This window comes from Phyllopteryx taeniolatus, chromosome 7 (genome assembly GCF_024500385.1).
Source record: "Phyllopteryx taeniolatus isolate TA_2022b chromosome 7, UOR_Ptae_1.2, whole genome shotgun sequence".
In the NCBI taxonomy this organism is placed as follows: Eukaryota; Metazoa; Chordata; class Actinopteri; order Syngnathiformes; family Syngnathidae; genus Phyllopteryx; species Phyllopteryx taeniolatus.
The window spans coordinates 12,569,307-12,585,316 of NC_084508.1; the positions used below are offsets into that span (position 1 = coordinate 12,569,307).

The 16,010-nt window shown below is 41.7% G+C and overlaps 1 protein-coding gene across 1 annotated transcript; it reads right to left on the reverse strand.

Moving 5' to 3' along the window:
• Positions 1-12,458: 12,458 nt before the first annotated feature.
• rxfp3.2b (relaxin family peptide receptor 3.2b) lies at positions 12,459-15,342 on the reverse strand. Its single transcript, XM_061779403.1, has one exon. It carries the CDS (start codon positions 15,123-15,125, stop codon positions 13,929-13,931), a length of 1,197 nt encoding a protein of 398 aa, XP_061635387.1. The 5' UTR covers positions 15,126-15,342; the 3' UTR covers positions 12,459-13,928.
• Positions 15,343-16,010: the final 668 nt, after the last annotated feature.

The window sequence follows — 16,010 nt, forward strand, 5'->3', positions numbered from 1 at the left end:
CATTAACAGATTACAGCTTGTGCTCCGTTCAAGTGAATGAAACGCTTGCAATCGTGTACGACAATGGCATAACCATTTATTTATTTATCCCCTCTGTTAGAAAGTAGCAAGAAATATCTCGGGCCCAAATTGTTACAAACTAGTCAATCCGGCGTGTTAAAACAACAACAACAACATTAATCCATTTTCCATGCCGCGTATCCTCACTAGGGTCGCAGGCGTGCTGGAGCCTATCCCAACTATCTTCGGGCGAGAGGCGGGGTACACCTTGAACTGGTCGCCAGCCAATTGCAGCGCACATATAAACAAACAACCATTTGCACTCACATTAACACCTGCAGGCAATTTAAAGTGTTCAATTAACCTACCATGCATGTTGCTGGGATGTAGGAGGAAACCGGAGTACCTGGAGGAAACCCATGCAGCATGGGGAGAACATGCAAGCTCCACACAGGCGAGGCCGGGTTTTGAACCCCAGTCCTCAGAACTGTGAGGCAGATGTGCTAACCAGTCATCCACCGTGATCCCAACAACAACATTTGCTCAATTCAATCAATCACAATCACATTTGGAGGTAGGTTCATTTGTTCACACACAACACATGAGATCTGTATGATGACAACCTTGAAAGTCTACTTTTTGTGTCTTTGCCTGCATGTATTGTTAAAAATACAAACATGTTTGAAACTATTGTTTCTTCACTTGTTCAAGACTGGCGTTACTTTGTTTGTATAAACCAAGTGCAGACAACCTTGGACGGTACATGATTCCTGGCAAACTTACCATTTACCATTGTGTAAATCGCTAGCGGTTATCACCACCTCATTCATTATTTAATAAGTTTACCCGCTCACATTGTCTGTTGCCACAGCGGCCAAGAGCAGTGACAATATTCCACTCACGCACGGATCGCTGCAATTAAGCATCATCCTCTTCCGCACAGTGACGTCTCCATGTGAGCATTTAAAGGAAATGAGAGGAGCCGCTTTGATTGGCGGTGAATGAAGTTGGCTGTGTTCTCCCTCACAGTGGTGCAGGCAGCCGTATTTTAAATACGCCGGCTTGCGCTCGTCTGCGAAATTATCAAAAGCCGTTCCAATCTGCCTCAACGCAAAATTATGGTGTGGAGGCATTGTATGTGTGTGGTGTGGTGTGTTGGTCATATCTACTACACCACACACAAAAAGAGCAGTAAAAACACAGTGTTTTTTTTCTCTCCTTGTGTGGGGTCTCTCACATTTTAAAAATCAATTAAGATGTTCAAAATAGGTATGCTTGTAACGTGCTTAACATGCAAAGTAAGCAACAAGGGTGAAAACAATACCTCTTGCTTATGTGCTTGCCTGAGGTATACAGTAAATATTACATTATATATGTATATTTTTGCTTAACAGTGTCTGATTGATGCAAGCAGCTCAAAATCAGTTGGCTAAATTCACAACTATGAATAATGTTGCTTTTAAAGTAAAACAAGGAAGACCCTAACATTTCTGTCACATAAAAAGACAATCTTCCGATTATTTTGTTTTTTAAATACAAAATTCTTTTTGATGTTTTACAGATAAAATATAAAAATTATCCAACATTTGCAAATACGTGCTTTTTGTTGAACAGCATCAATAAACAGCTCTCGAGTATCCGTTCATTGACACAATCCTTTGTTCAGACTTGAATATTACAGGAAAGTCTGCTTAAACATTTCAAAACATTAAGGGGCGGTTTCACACATAAGGCATAAGCCCAAAGCTAGACTCAAATGTTCAATTAGGTTTGCACAGACATACTGTATCTTTAAAATAGTCGTAGATTTAGCATGTTTTGCCTGGATCAGACTACAACATATGTCAGACTACTGGCATAAAATCTTGCGGTATCTCGGTTAGACAGTGGCAAGACTACACGACATGTATTCCGATAACACCGCATCCCGTCTTTTACGATCACTGGGCTTTATCTTGTCAAATCAAACACTCTCAGAGGCGGAACCAGAAAACGTCACCGGTCAACGGGACCGGATACATTCGTTACCATGGCAACGACAACAACACGCCATGCCAATGTATTGCATTGGGGGGGAAAACAAAACAAACAAAATGAGGAAAAACGTGTGGTGGTCGTCACCGGTGCTCAGGAGAGGACGTTCATTCAAGGATTGCTTGAGTTATGTTCACATATTTTTAAAACGATAGGGCTCGCTAGCAGGCAACAAAACGTTACGTAGCCTAGCAAGCTAGTCCTAGCACTAACAGTTGTACATAAACATTCTGGCGTTCTGTCGAACCCTGGTCTAAATCTTCGGTAAACATTGGTTTGTGAGCATGCATAAATGTTGACGACGGCGACCGAATATGTTGACAAAGGCAAGCACGGGGGGGGCGAAGCGCCAGTCACAATACCCAATCCTATTGGTCAACGTCAAGGTGCGCTGTCGGAGAGTTGTTGCTAATATGTCACACTACACGGAAGATATCCCAAAAATTAAAACATGCTAGACTTTTCATTTTGGCGTCGTATGGGTATCGTACGGCCAAATCGTTGGTCGTGGATGATGTCAAACTACAAGAACTTTTGTAATTCCCGACAAAATATGCGGGGCCCGATCTAGGAAATCGGCTCCGATAGGTAATCGGGCCAATATCGGGCTAAAATCCTGTAGTCTGATCAAGGCATTACAGATGAAACCAAACCAATAGAAAGAAGACTAAGAGCTCGTCTCGGACTAAATTGAAGCCTAAATTAATCCTCCCAGCACGCAGGTTTGAATTTTGTTTAACAGTATTTTTCAGAAAAAATGGATTACTTGTATTATCTTCTATGACCAGCACACACGGTATATTGTTTCTCTGTGCTTTTGCAAAGTTTATATGAAATAACTTTCATCTTCATCTTCATCATCATCATCATCATCATCATCATCTGTCAGCAGAAAGTCTTCAATACAAAAGCAAGTCTTCACATTTTTGTCAGAAACCGAAACAAAATGCTTTGTGTTTGTTCCTAAATGATGTCTCAGATTTGTCATGAGCACTTAATCCATTGTTGTCTGGTAGCTTCATACTGATCTCTTGTTTGTACGTTCGACTTTGTGAGTCGCTTTAATCACTGCTTCCGATCTCATTTGCATCATAAAGTCAGTCACTCGCCACATTCACCGTGTCATGTTGTCACACTTCACAAGAATCATGTCAATATTGGGAAATGTTTAAAAGCCTTACAAACCTTCTCACAAACTGACTAACTAACTCGTGTGGGATTTGCCTTCACTTAGGATTTTGCTCTAATGTACAGTAAATAGTGATGCTTATTAAAAGTGCGAACACATAAAACAAGCTACCGGCAGGCACCACTTTGCATTTCGAGAGACAAAGAAATGCAATGTAGTGTGAGGCGCCCAAAGTTTACACAGCCTTTCTGCTTTTCTTGAGCTTATCCCAAAGTGAAAGGCCCCAGTTTGAACAATGTGAATCATTCTGCTCTTCATACACCACTGGCATTTGTTGTTGCTAGTATTTTTCCCTGCTGCACTGATATTCACGTTCGCGTGATGTTGTGAGACATTCGTCATATTGGCGAAAGCATATCGGACGCCCGGTAGCCACAAGGTTGAGCTGCACTGTATTTGTTTATAGAGGAGATGAGTGACTATAGTATATTGACTACTAGATGTCTGCAAGCCAGCTACAGTACCTGTCCTTTACCTTAAATCTTCCATGTGGAAACTCGGTAAGCCTCTGCAGCAAACTAAATACACGTTACACCCCTACTATCGTGGAAGCTTTTAAAGCTTTCCTGTAACTTGCGTTTCTGTTACTTCTTGCCCTGTGTCTTTCAAAATGTTTTATCATAATTTGCTGGTAGTCATTCATTAAATATCCTCCATGCAGGGATTGCGGCAGCACATTAGTACCTAGTGAGAAACTCTTATTTTACTGTTCATTTTAGGACCAAAGGGGGAATAGAAAGATTTAGGACAACTTGGCCTCATCTGGAAACACACTGGGGAGAGTCAGAGGGTTCAGTAGTGTGTATGTGTGCGTGTGCGTGTGTGTGTGTGCGCGCGCACGTGTATTTGAGTTAAGATAAAGATTCAATGAGTGTGTGCCCTGTTTTTGGTTGGTTTGGTTGACACTTGAGCCTTGAAAATGACTGATCAGAAAGATATTAACATTCTCTGGCTTTGGGAATTCAAATTAAATTCCCTGCAGGAAGGTATGGATAGAAAAGTACAACAAAAAAATGCAGCAAGCAGTTGACTGAAACTCTGAACTTTTCCTCCCGAGAGTGTATGTGTGTAAGATATCATGAGAATACTCAAAGTAGGATGCTCCTTCTTGCAACGATTAATTGGGTATTACCTTGGGAAATATCAAGAAAAAGATCCCTCATTTAAGAAGATAAACAATTTACCCTGGGAAGGAGCTGTCATTCTAAATGAATTCATAAAGTAAAGCAAAGTTTATAAAACAATTTTTTTTATAAGATTTAATAAGGAGGTGGATACAATCTGGGTGAGATCCACGATAATAAGATCCCTGTGTTTCGTGCATCATAATTCCCCTGAGCTCAAACAGTTTGACACCTCACATGTGAAGGGTATATACTGTAGTACGCTTTTGCGTGTCAATTTCGCTGCATGCACTGATAGAAATGACGACGAACACACTCACCTGCAGCTAGAATAATTCAATCTAAAGCTGGAAAAGTCAACGCAGCATCCAACAGCCTATTGGTGTCCCACTAATTGGTCACAATTAAATGTTCCTGTCATGTGTGCGTTGTCAGCCATATCATCAGGTCTTCAGAGAAAAGAAAGGTCAGCGCCTTGGACGTCATCCTACCTCCTATGAGGGCTTCCAGTCCTGAGGGAGCTGAATTAAGTATTACCATTACCAGATAACTAGCAACCCTTTCTTGCTCAGTGACTGTTTTTGTCAATGTCTTTCTGTCTCCAAAGTGTTCTCTGTCAATTGACTGTCTGTTGTCGTACTAGAGCGGCTCCAACTACCGGAGACAAAATCCACAAACTACTGTGGCATCAGTGACCTGTGTTGATCACAGTAAATTATTGGTTATTACTAAAACACTGTACAAAAGTACTTGAACATGGACTGAGTCCAATTTGCTTAGAATGTATCTTCCACTGGATATCCATCTTCTTATGTTGTCATATTCTTTTACCACGCTCCTTCTCTCACAAAGTGTTGCAAAAAGCCAATATAAAAAAATTGTGATGCTGTGTTTTGGCAATTATTTCTGTTTTACTAATAATAGCAATAAACTTTGGGAAACGCAAAGAATTGTTTTTTTTAGTTTATACCTTATGCCATAGTTGGGAATGCAGGGGAGGTCTATCTGCTGCTCCTTAGCTTCAGACAGCGATACTTCAGGGAGTTTTCAATTTTATAACTGCTGGCAAGATTTGAATCTCGCCTCACTTTACGAATTACACCCCCCCCGCCCCCCCCCCCACCACCACGAATCGCTCACCAAAGCCACGCTCCTCATCGACATGCACGAGACGTGGACTGTAAACAAGCAGACGTTGGCCACCGCTGCTACGTTGGTAGGAAGACTTGTTCATAATGGTGTGTTACGATAATAAATGTTATCGGTTTGAAGTTTTTTTTTTTTTTTAATGTTTCAAGTGATAAACTAACCTGTCGAGCAAAAATGTTAAAAGTTTTGCCTCGTTTCCAAATCCTCTCAGCTGCTTGTTTTGTTTCGGGATCTGTCCAATTCCTTCTTTTTAACGTTTGTTGCTAACTGTAGGTGGATATTCCACAATAGTTTCAGCAACGTTCCTTCAGTCCAATGTAACAAGCAATAGTGTGACAGCGTGAGCGTACAAGGATGATTGACACCTCTTGAGTCACACCTTTTGTCTCTGATTGGTTGTATTTCCTTGGACACAGTGGTTTCTAAAAAAAAATCAAATTAGAGGGATAAAATGGGACCAGAGGGCTTAATTTTTCAAAGGTAATTTTACGAGTGTACTATTGTCACTTTCATACTGACAGTTTTAACAAAAATTACAAAAAGTTATTTTCTGAAACACCGCAAACTTTATTTACGTACTCATTGGAACGTGTCTTAAAATAGTCAATGTTCTGGAAATCCACAAAAGCTAGCTGATGCAGGCATCGTCATAGCAACCGCATCGAGACCTTCGTCATCACAATGGTTCAAGGTTAAAGAAATTGCTACGTATTGTGGCATTTGGTCAACGTGGATGCTGTTCCATTAACAAGCAATACTCGCTGTCTGCTTTTATTAAAGATCAATGACACAAGGACAGTGATGAGGGTCCCTGAGAGCAACTACGACAGATGAAGAAGCATAACGCAAAATGTAACGTGAAAATAATTTTTGTGTATGTGGCTGTGCGCATGTAAACAAAATGAATGAGTTATAGTTAAATACAGGTAAGTTGTAATGGCAGGAGTGTTTCTTTTTGTGTTTGTTTGAGTCCATTGCCTAAGGGGAGTTAATAATTTCAAGAAACACGTCGATCCTAAGCTCTTCTCCACATCTAATTTATGGTAATTCTTAGCAGCTTTCAAGCCATTTTGCTAGAGGCAAGGTTGCTGAACATATATTTTGAATATGTCTTCAATAGATGTTCAGGTGTTACGACAGTGAACTAAACAAGTGAACAGAAACAACAAAAACAAACTTTATTTTGGTTGTTTGTGCAGCACCGAGTGCGGAGCTGGGCGCTCACTCTTTGGTTTAGAGGTGTACTCAATTACTCATTTTTAACATTGTAACTGATTTTTAAAATGTGAGAATCAGCAAGTGTGTGTGTGCCGTCGACGAACTCATTCATTTTGTATGCGTTGCGAAGGCACGACGATGGAACGCCATGTTTGTCGTCACGGCAACACGTCCAGAGTTAAAATATACAGTGTACAAAAGGAGTTAAGCTGGAGAGTTAAGAAACTCTAGTCACAGGTGAATTTATTGGTCAGGAGATATACAAATTCATGAACTTTTTCCCCGGGGAAAAGACAACTCGAGAGGCTCAACGACTGGACATTTTATACCTTTTAATACTTTTAAAACTCCCCCAGCTGTCAAAACAACTAGAGAGGCTTACATAATTGGAAAAAATGTGACCATGTATTTTTCTTCAAAAAGTTCCTAATTAATGGGAAAAATATAGAACCAGTTAGGGCTAAAGGGCAGGAACCAGAGCAAGGGTCTGATTTTGCACGAAAGGCAGATAAGAATTAATTATGGGCCATCAAGTGGTAATCCTAATGAAAGAAATGTCCGGGCATGTTTTTTCAATAAAATTAGTTTCAGACAGTAATATTAAAGTTTGAAAATATTATAATAGTTTAAAAGATTAGTATATGATCTGTCAGAAATTATTACAGGTAATAGATCAAATAAAAGATAGGGGAAAAGGTGATTGTTAAAACCTGTTTTGTTTACACTGAATTATAGAGTACTTTCAGAATCAGAATCAGAATCATCTTTATTTTGCCAAGAATGTCCAAAAAAACACACAAGGAATTTGTCTCCGGTAGTTGGAGCCGCTCTTGTACGACAACAGACAGTCAATTGACAAAGAAACACTTTGGAGACAGAAAGACATCGAAAAAAACAGTTACTGAGCAATAAAGGGTTGCTAGTTATCTGTACTTGTTAACTGTTAACTTGCCTTAGCACATGAGTCTCTGCTCTTTACCAAGTGCAGTTACAGATGTAAGTTTAAACCGAAAAAAAAAAAATACAAGTTCAAATGATTCTCAAAATATTAATATACAAATAAGGTAATAAAAAATAGACATACCAATGCCTACCATTGTCAAGTGAAACTGGCTTTGGGGGCTAACTTTTCCCCAAATTCCAAAACGGCTGCTATTGTTTGAGTTTTTAAATATGGGAAAGCCATCAAAATATTTGGCCTAAGAATAATAACGACCAAGAAATTTAGTAAAACCGGATCTTTTACATACAGTTCAGTGGTTTTTAATTTGCTAAGGTCAGTGACTTTTCACACAATCTTTACTGATCTCATCATGCCAGTCCAATTTCCTCCATCCATCCATTTTGGACAGCACATGGCCTCATTAGATTCATGGAATAGCTGGTGCCTATTCCAGCTGACTTTGGGCGAGAGGCGGGGTACATGCTGGACTGGTTGCCAGCCAATCGCAGGACAAATTTTCATAACTAAGCATTCACCCTCATATTCATGCCTTTGGACATTTTAGAGTCTTTGATTAACCTAACATTCATGTTTTTGGAATGCGGGAGGGAGCCAAAGTCCCACAGGTGATTTGAGAGTGCTTGCACTGTGCATTAGCAATATTATTTTTAGCAGTGAAGCAACATAAGGAGAAGTAATATGTGAGTAGGATCACAAGGCCCACGCTGCACGGAATAGCAAAGAACTGCAGACATTTAATTGTCAAGCTGAAACTCCGGTACATTTTTATAGCACTGTGCCCAGAGAGAGATTTGCTTCATTTTTTGTTTGGCTGAACAAGGCACAGTAGTCAGATGCCTCCTCAAGGACGGCCAAAACTATTACAGCTGAGCCCACAATGATAATGCCTCACAATTTTGACACAAGATTTCACAAGCTCTTATTTGGTTCTTTCAATTGAAAGATCACACATAAACTGCTTTCTTTTCCCTTTAACCACCACCACATTTTTTAATGCACACACAAAACAGTCCCACAGATGTCATATAAGCAATAAGGAAGAAGCCTTAATTACTGGATGTTTGAGAATTACAACTTCCTCCTTATAACGTGCAGGCAAGGCCAAAATTATTTGTTGTCAGTGCTTTTTAATATGGTGAGCGGGTAGGGCTGTGTTGCGATGTTGTGCCGTCAAGCAATCCAACGGCTCAGCTCCGCCCACCCACCAGCACACACACAACGTAACACGGCACTCCTCTTCCTCTTTGCCATTGTACTTGGAAAAACAATTGGTTTTAAATGTTTTATATTTGCTGTGGACTATTTTGAACAACTCATTTAAGAAAAAAATCCAGAAAAGAAGTGCAATAAAGGGAGACTTTCCATTTCATTTTTGTAGAGCAATTTCTGAACAGTACTTGAGAAAAAGAATTTGTTTTAATTTGTTTTCTGGTGATCCTTCTGTGCACTTTGTTTATCTCAGGAAAAGAACTCCAGACATAACACTGTAGTGGGGTAACAATAGTTTTTGTTAGTTTTCTACTGTTTCTAAAAAAATATAAAGTACTTTCTAATTACCGTATTTTCTCGACCATAAGGTGCATTTAAAAGTCTTACATTTTTTCCAAAATGGACGGGGCGCATTATAATGAAGGGCCCGTGAAGGAGGACGCTAAAGCCACGCCCCTAGTAGGTATATCGCGCCAGAGTGTGCATTGTGCAAAACAACATCGGTTTGGCTAAGGACCCCCGAAAATGTCACCTACGAAGAGACACGCTTACGAAGCACAGTTTAAACTGCAGGCTATCAGTTACGCGGAGGAACATGGGAATCGAGCAGCTGCGAGAGAATTCAAGATAAACGAATCCATGGTTTGCAAGCGGAGGAAGCAGAAAAACGAGCTTGGCCAAGTCAAGAAGGCGAGGTGGCCCGAGTTGGAAGACCAACTCGAGCAATGGATTAATGAGCAAACAACAGCCGGGAGAAGCGTCTCAAGTCACCATTCGACTGAGTCCAATAACTCTGCCATGTGCAGCAAGTGAGGAAGCTTGCCATCATTCCGGGAGGCTTGACGAACCGCTGGACATCCGTGTAAACAGGGCGTTCAAAGTGAAGTTGCGAGCGGCGTGGGAGCCATGGATGACAGATGGCGAACGCAGTTTTACTAAGACTAGGAGGCAGCGCCGGGCGAGTTGCGCCACAATTTGTGCATGGATTGTGGATGCTTGGGCTAACGTGTCTGCTTGCACTGTTGTTCGAGCTTTCGTAAAAGCCGGCATCGTTTCTGAGGAGCCGCATTGCAACGAGACTGACTCCGACGAGTACGAGAGGGAACCTGCCGTGTTTGATTGAGAACTTGCCCAGCTGTTCATTTCAGATACAGAAGATGAGGACTTTGATGGATTTGTGGATGAGGATTGATCAAAAAATAACGTGAGTACATTGTTAAATACTTCAACAAAGTACAACCGAACTCAGTTTTGCGACCGGTGCCTTTTTAAAAACATTGTTTTAGCGTGCATGCATGCTACCGTATGTTTTAAGCTCGCGTATGTTTTTACCATGCCTGCGCCCAGTAATACGGTGCACCTTATGTATGTGTTAAATACAGAAATAGACCCCGTAACTGAGACTACACCTTTTAATACGGTGCACCTTATAGACGTGTAAATAAGGTACCAATATACTTTACCCTAATAGTCCTTGGTTTTACCTATTTAATAATAAAAAAGGAAACATCACAAAAGCACTTTAAGGTCATGAAAACTAATTGAGATTTAGCAATTTGTTGAATCTACATCTAGTCCTTAATTATAGAAAAATATCAGTATTGTATTGGCGATACTGGTCCTATATTTACTTGGCATTGGATCAATACCAAAATATGCAGTATCGCACATCACTAACATGTACCCTTTTGGGGTAAAATCACACAAAAAAGTAACAGAAAAAACAACACACACTCACACACACACAGACACACGCACATTTGGAGCTATTCCTTTAGGTTCTAAGTGAGCTGAAGTCTCGTGAGATTTGGTGTCATGCATTATGACGCTTTTAACTCCTTAAACTGTTTTTTTTTCATTGTGGTTACAACTCCAAGTTGTAACCTCCAGAGCTACCAATTGTTACGGAACATCTGTGTTTTGTTACAGAACTCACTGAACATTGACTCGTTACAGCTGTAACACTGATTGCTCTGGATATTACAAAAAAAATAAAAAATTCAGCATTTGACATTACGGGCGCGTCCACAGCGGCACGGTGGCCGACTGGTTAGAGCGTCAGCCTCACAGTTCTGAGGTGCGGGGTTCAATCCCCGGCCCCGCCTGTGTGGAGTTTGCATGTTCTCCCCGTGCCTGCGTGGGTTTTCTCCGGGCACTCCGGTTTCCTCCCACATCCCAAAAACATGCATGAATTGGAGACTCTAAATTGCCCGTAGGCATGACTGTGAGTGTGAATGGTTGTTTGTTCCTATGTGCCCTGCGATTGGCTGGCAACCAGTTCAGGGTGTACCCCGCCTCCTGCCCGATGACAGCTGGGATAGGCTCCAGCACGCCCGCGACCCTAGTGAGGAGAAGCGGCTCAGAAAATGGATGGATGGATGGGCGCGTCCACATTGAACAGCTGCTTGGTGCACTCTATTTTATTACGTTTCCCGGCTGCCAAGCCGCGTAGGCGAAAGTTCTCTTAGCGTCCGGTGTCAACGCATTGTAAGTTACTGATCATCGCCTCCATGGTAGCGACTAAGCTACACTTCTTACCATAATTTTTACAAAAGCGTCACGAAGGGAAGAGGAGGAGTGGATAGGCGAAGATGATGTCAAAGCTAATTGCTAAGCTATCATTACAAGCAGTCGCAAAACATCGAAATAAGCGATTTGGGGGAAAAAAATACGCTTGTCACATATTGTAGGTCTAGCTGGAACCGCATTTTCGCAGAGAGTAACCAACTTTGAACAACAAAATAGACGTGTTTCGAGACATAAAATAATACACATCCACAGAGGATGCTGCGTCTGAACCGGAAATGGAATAGTATGTCACTGCACACATCACTTAAGAACGTGGGAAGGTTAAAGGTATATTATTATCATGGCTAAATATTTGAAATATAAGATAAGATGACCCTTATTAGTCCCACAATGGGCAAATTTGCGTAATTTCAGCAGCAATAGTGGATATAGGAAATATAAATATGTAATATAAATAGCATGGAAGAGAAGACCTAATTACATTTCTTCATCTTACATGTACTTCTTGTACGCGTACAAGAAGTACATTGCACAAAATAGAAACCAAAACTATTGTCCATACTAAACTATCCAATTCAGTCCATCTTTTGTTCGCAAAATAGAGTGCTGAATTTTAATTTTGATGTTTGAGATCCGATTAATCTGATTTAATAGACTTGCTTTTTTTTGTTTTTTTTTGTTACCAGGGTTGAAAACAGAGGCAAAGGTGCATTAATCCATAGACAGATATTTCTGATGATGGAATGTCGAAATCTCCTATACTGGTACTTTGATTCAGCTGCAACTGCGTCCACCATAACAAGGTTGATGTAATATAAACATTAAAATGACAAATATCGAAGCCATAATTTATTAACGATTATGATTGACTGTCGCATGGAAATGTTCTTGAAGAAATCTAGAAAATATGGAAATTCAGACACATTTTGGACAAATTGTTCTGGAACTGAAATTTTATAGGTTGGCCGCTCTGTGTACCATACTCTGGAGCATTACACGTTGGAGGTTACACTATTTATTTAAATAACCGTTATTTACTCACATGAGGCTACTAAACCAGATTCTCATTTGCAATGTTGACCAGACAGACCAAAACACAACAAAATACAGTAAAAGCAAGTACAAATACATAGACCACAAACTCTGCATCATTACACTTTGGAGGTAACGATGTTATTTATTTCATTAACCTTTATTTATTCACATAAGGCAACTGAAAACAGATTCTCATTTGCAATAACGTGAGTAAAAACAGAGTAAAACAAAACAAAATACAGTCAAAGCAAATACAACAGACCACAAACTGTAAACTGTACTTATGTTACTTCTGTGGAAAGTAAACAACTACAGGGCTTCCTCGGTTTACGACAGCCTCGAAATACTTAAATACTAAATAGTTTTTGAGGCCGGCAATAAGCTAGTTTGGGCAGCGGCGTAAGAGTACATGATCAGGCGGCATGCTCATTTCGTGCTGTACCGACGTTTTTTTTCATTTGATTGATTAATATTCATGACCAAGAAGTGTTTTTTTTTATACAAATATTTACAGTAATTATGACAGTACTACTGTGTTGGCATAGGTAAGCGATAGATTACATCGTGTTAAGTTTTACAATATTTACAAATTCAAGCTATGTTCATGTCGTAGGAACGGAACTACGACGAAAACCGACGACCCTGGTACTATTTTGTAACCATGTTTATGAACTCTTCATGACCCTCGCTAAGACTTTCACAAGTTCTTTGTTCAGGACATAAACTAAAGAAACTCTATGTATATGTGAATGAGGCCCATAGACTACCATTTTGATCAGTTTCAAACCAGAATGTCAGAGCATTACTGCCTTTTTTCTTTACATCTACCAAATCTTTCACTATCTTTTGATTTGATTATATTAAAGTGATGCTTGATTTCACAACATGAAAGCAATGCACTCCAGCAAACAAAGAACAAACATTGCAATTGCAGGAACCAGGACAGCGTTCCGCTTGCGTTTCCACATCAAAATGTGTCAGTCTTGTAACTAGCTCCTCATCCACATCTACAGTCCTCAGCCAGAGAGCTCAAGCTGTAAAATGCTTGATACCTTCCCTTTCCCTGCTCGCAATGTGACAGATGTTAAGTGAGGATTACACGGTGTAACGCCAGCGCTCATCCCAGATGAGTGGCCAAGTGCTGCAACTCTCAAAAATCTCATTTATGATTGACATTGATACATATTCATGATTACATTCCAGGGAGGGCATCACAAGCAGTGTGTGTCACAGAGGGACAAAGAGAGCAAGAAAAGGAATGAGTGAACAGCACAATTCTTGAAGGAAAGTGGGCCACGTCCCGCTGCGTAGGGCGTGATGATTATTCTCACAAAAGCGGAATAAAAATAAAAAGTGTTGTCGTTTGCCGTCTTGACGGGACTTGGGTGAGGCCATCCTTTGCAAATAAACAATGACAGCCGCTTCATCAACTTGGAAAACTGTCTTTAAGCCATCTATCTATCCATCTGTCCTCAGCTCACACATCCATTTGGACCAGCACCATGACGGGTGGCGCCTCTGCCACTTTGCCTTTGCGCCGCAGGAGATGAGTCAGACCCCTGAAGGACGGCGTGGCGTGGAGGACAATCTCCTTGAGACCCGCCCGGAACTCACGGCGGATCAAGCAGTAGAGCACTGGATTGAGACAACTGTTGGTGTGTGCCAGGCACACGGTCAGCGGGAATGCGTAGGCTTGCGCGTTGTAGAACGCCTTGCTGAAGGGCACCTTGTCAAACTTGATGAGAACCCCCCACAGTGTCAGCGCCTGATTGGGAAGCCAGCACAGAAAGAAGGACAGAACCACAATCACGATGGATTTGGTGACTTTGGAACGGCGGTTTTGGCGGCCTTGCTCCACCTCCGGGCCGCCGGCGCCTGAAATGCGTCGGCTGAGGACGAGGCGCAGAAGAAGTAGGTAGCAGACGCTAATGATGATCAGAGGGATGAGGAAGCCCAACAAGACTTTCTGCAGATGGTACAAGCCCAAAAGAAGCTGCGGGTCCCAGTTGGCTGTGTCCGGGAAGCGCACCAGGCAAAGCTCCTCATCCGACACCTGGGCGGTGGTGGAGTAGATGGCGTGAGGCAGCGTGACCAGCAGAGACACGGCCCAGATGCCCAGGCTGGTCCACTTGGCCCGGGTGGCCGCCGCCCTCCTGCTGTGCATCTTGAGCGCGGACGAGATTGAATAGTAACGTGCCACACTCATGGCCGTGAGGAAGAAAACGCTGGCATACATATTCATGGTGGTCACGGAGCTGATGATTTTGCACATGACTCGGCCAAACGGCCAACGGAAGTCCAGGACCGTGTCCACCGCCCAGAAGGGTAGAGTCAGGACAAACTGCAGATCGGTGATCGCCAGCCCCATCACGAAGCAGTTGATGGACGATTGCTTCTGCCTGTAACGCGAGTGCAGCAGATACAGTGCCAGCACATTCCCAACCAGCCCCAGCGCACAGACAACAGAGTAGACGCACGCGATCATCACACGCACCACAAGGCTGGAGCTGTCTCCTTGGAATTCGGAGCTCGATTCCCTGGTGAGCAGCTGCAGCCAGCAGTGCAGTGACAGATTCCCGGTGGAAGTCGCGCTACAGTTCCCAGTGTTGTCCTCCAACATCATTGTCTGCTCACATGTCTCCGGAGCAAGAGTTTGAACTCCGGTCTCGTTCATATCGGATCCGCTTGATCACATACTGTATCGCCTGCCAGGGCAAAGTTGAACAGCTGGGGATCACGAAACAGGAGGCTAACCAGTTGGGAAGGCGGCACAGCGCTGCATATTCCCCATTTATCTGTGTCAGGTTGCTATAAAAGCTGCCTCCCGCTGCGCTGATCTTCCTCTCCTCCTCCTCTCTCCAGTATTACTCGCCGCTCTATGCGCTTTCACTGATCGCCTTGCCAGTGAGCGCGTAACACACCAGCTGCGCTGACGCCACTCGTCTCCACACAGTCTGATTCCCATTGCTGCGTCAAAGTCCCCCGACATGTCCATTACAGGGGTGGTCAACATTTGGGGTGACAGTGTTGTGCAACTCCAACAATTTATTAATTTAATTTAATTTAATTTCTTTATTTAAAATTGGTTACTGTCATTTATTACTCTCTTTGAATTGTTATGAGTTAATCAACTTTAGAGAACCAACAATTAATTCATAAATCACCAACTAATCAATTATCAAATTAGCTAAACTATTTTGATGAACTGTTTAGAGCAGAGATTTCCAACCTTTATGGAGCCAAGGCACATATTTTACAATTTAAAAATCGGCACACCAACAAACGAAATTGTCACAAAAAGTGGGTACATTACTGTATGCACTTCCTGCCGTCTAATAAAATAGCATTTATTTGTTCTGTCTGTCACTGTGCCTCACTGGCATAAATAGATGAACAAAGACACATTATTTCTTGTAAAAAGAAATATATATATTTTTTTGAGCAATTACATAAAATTTTATAATTTCCCACAGCACACCTGAAGAGCGCTCACGGCTCACAAATGTGCCCCCGGCTCACTGTTTGAGAAACACTGGTTTAGAGATATTGTTTAATTTAA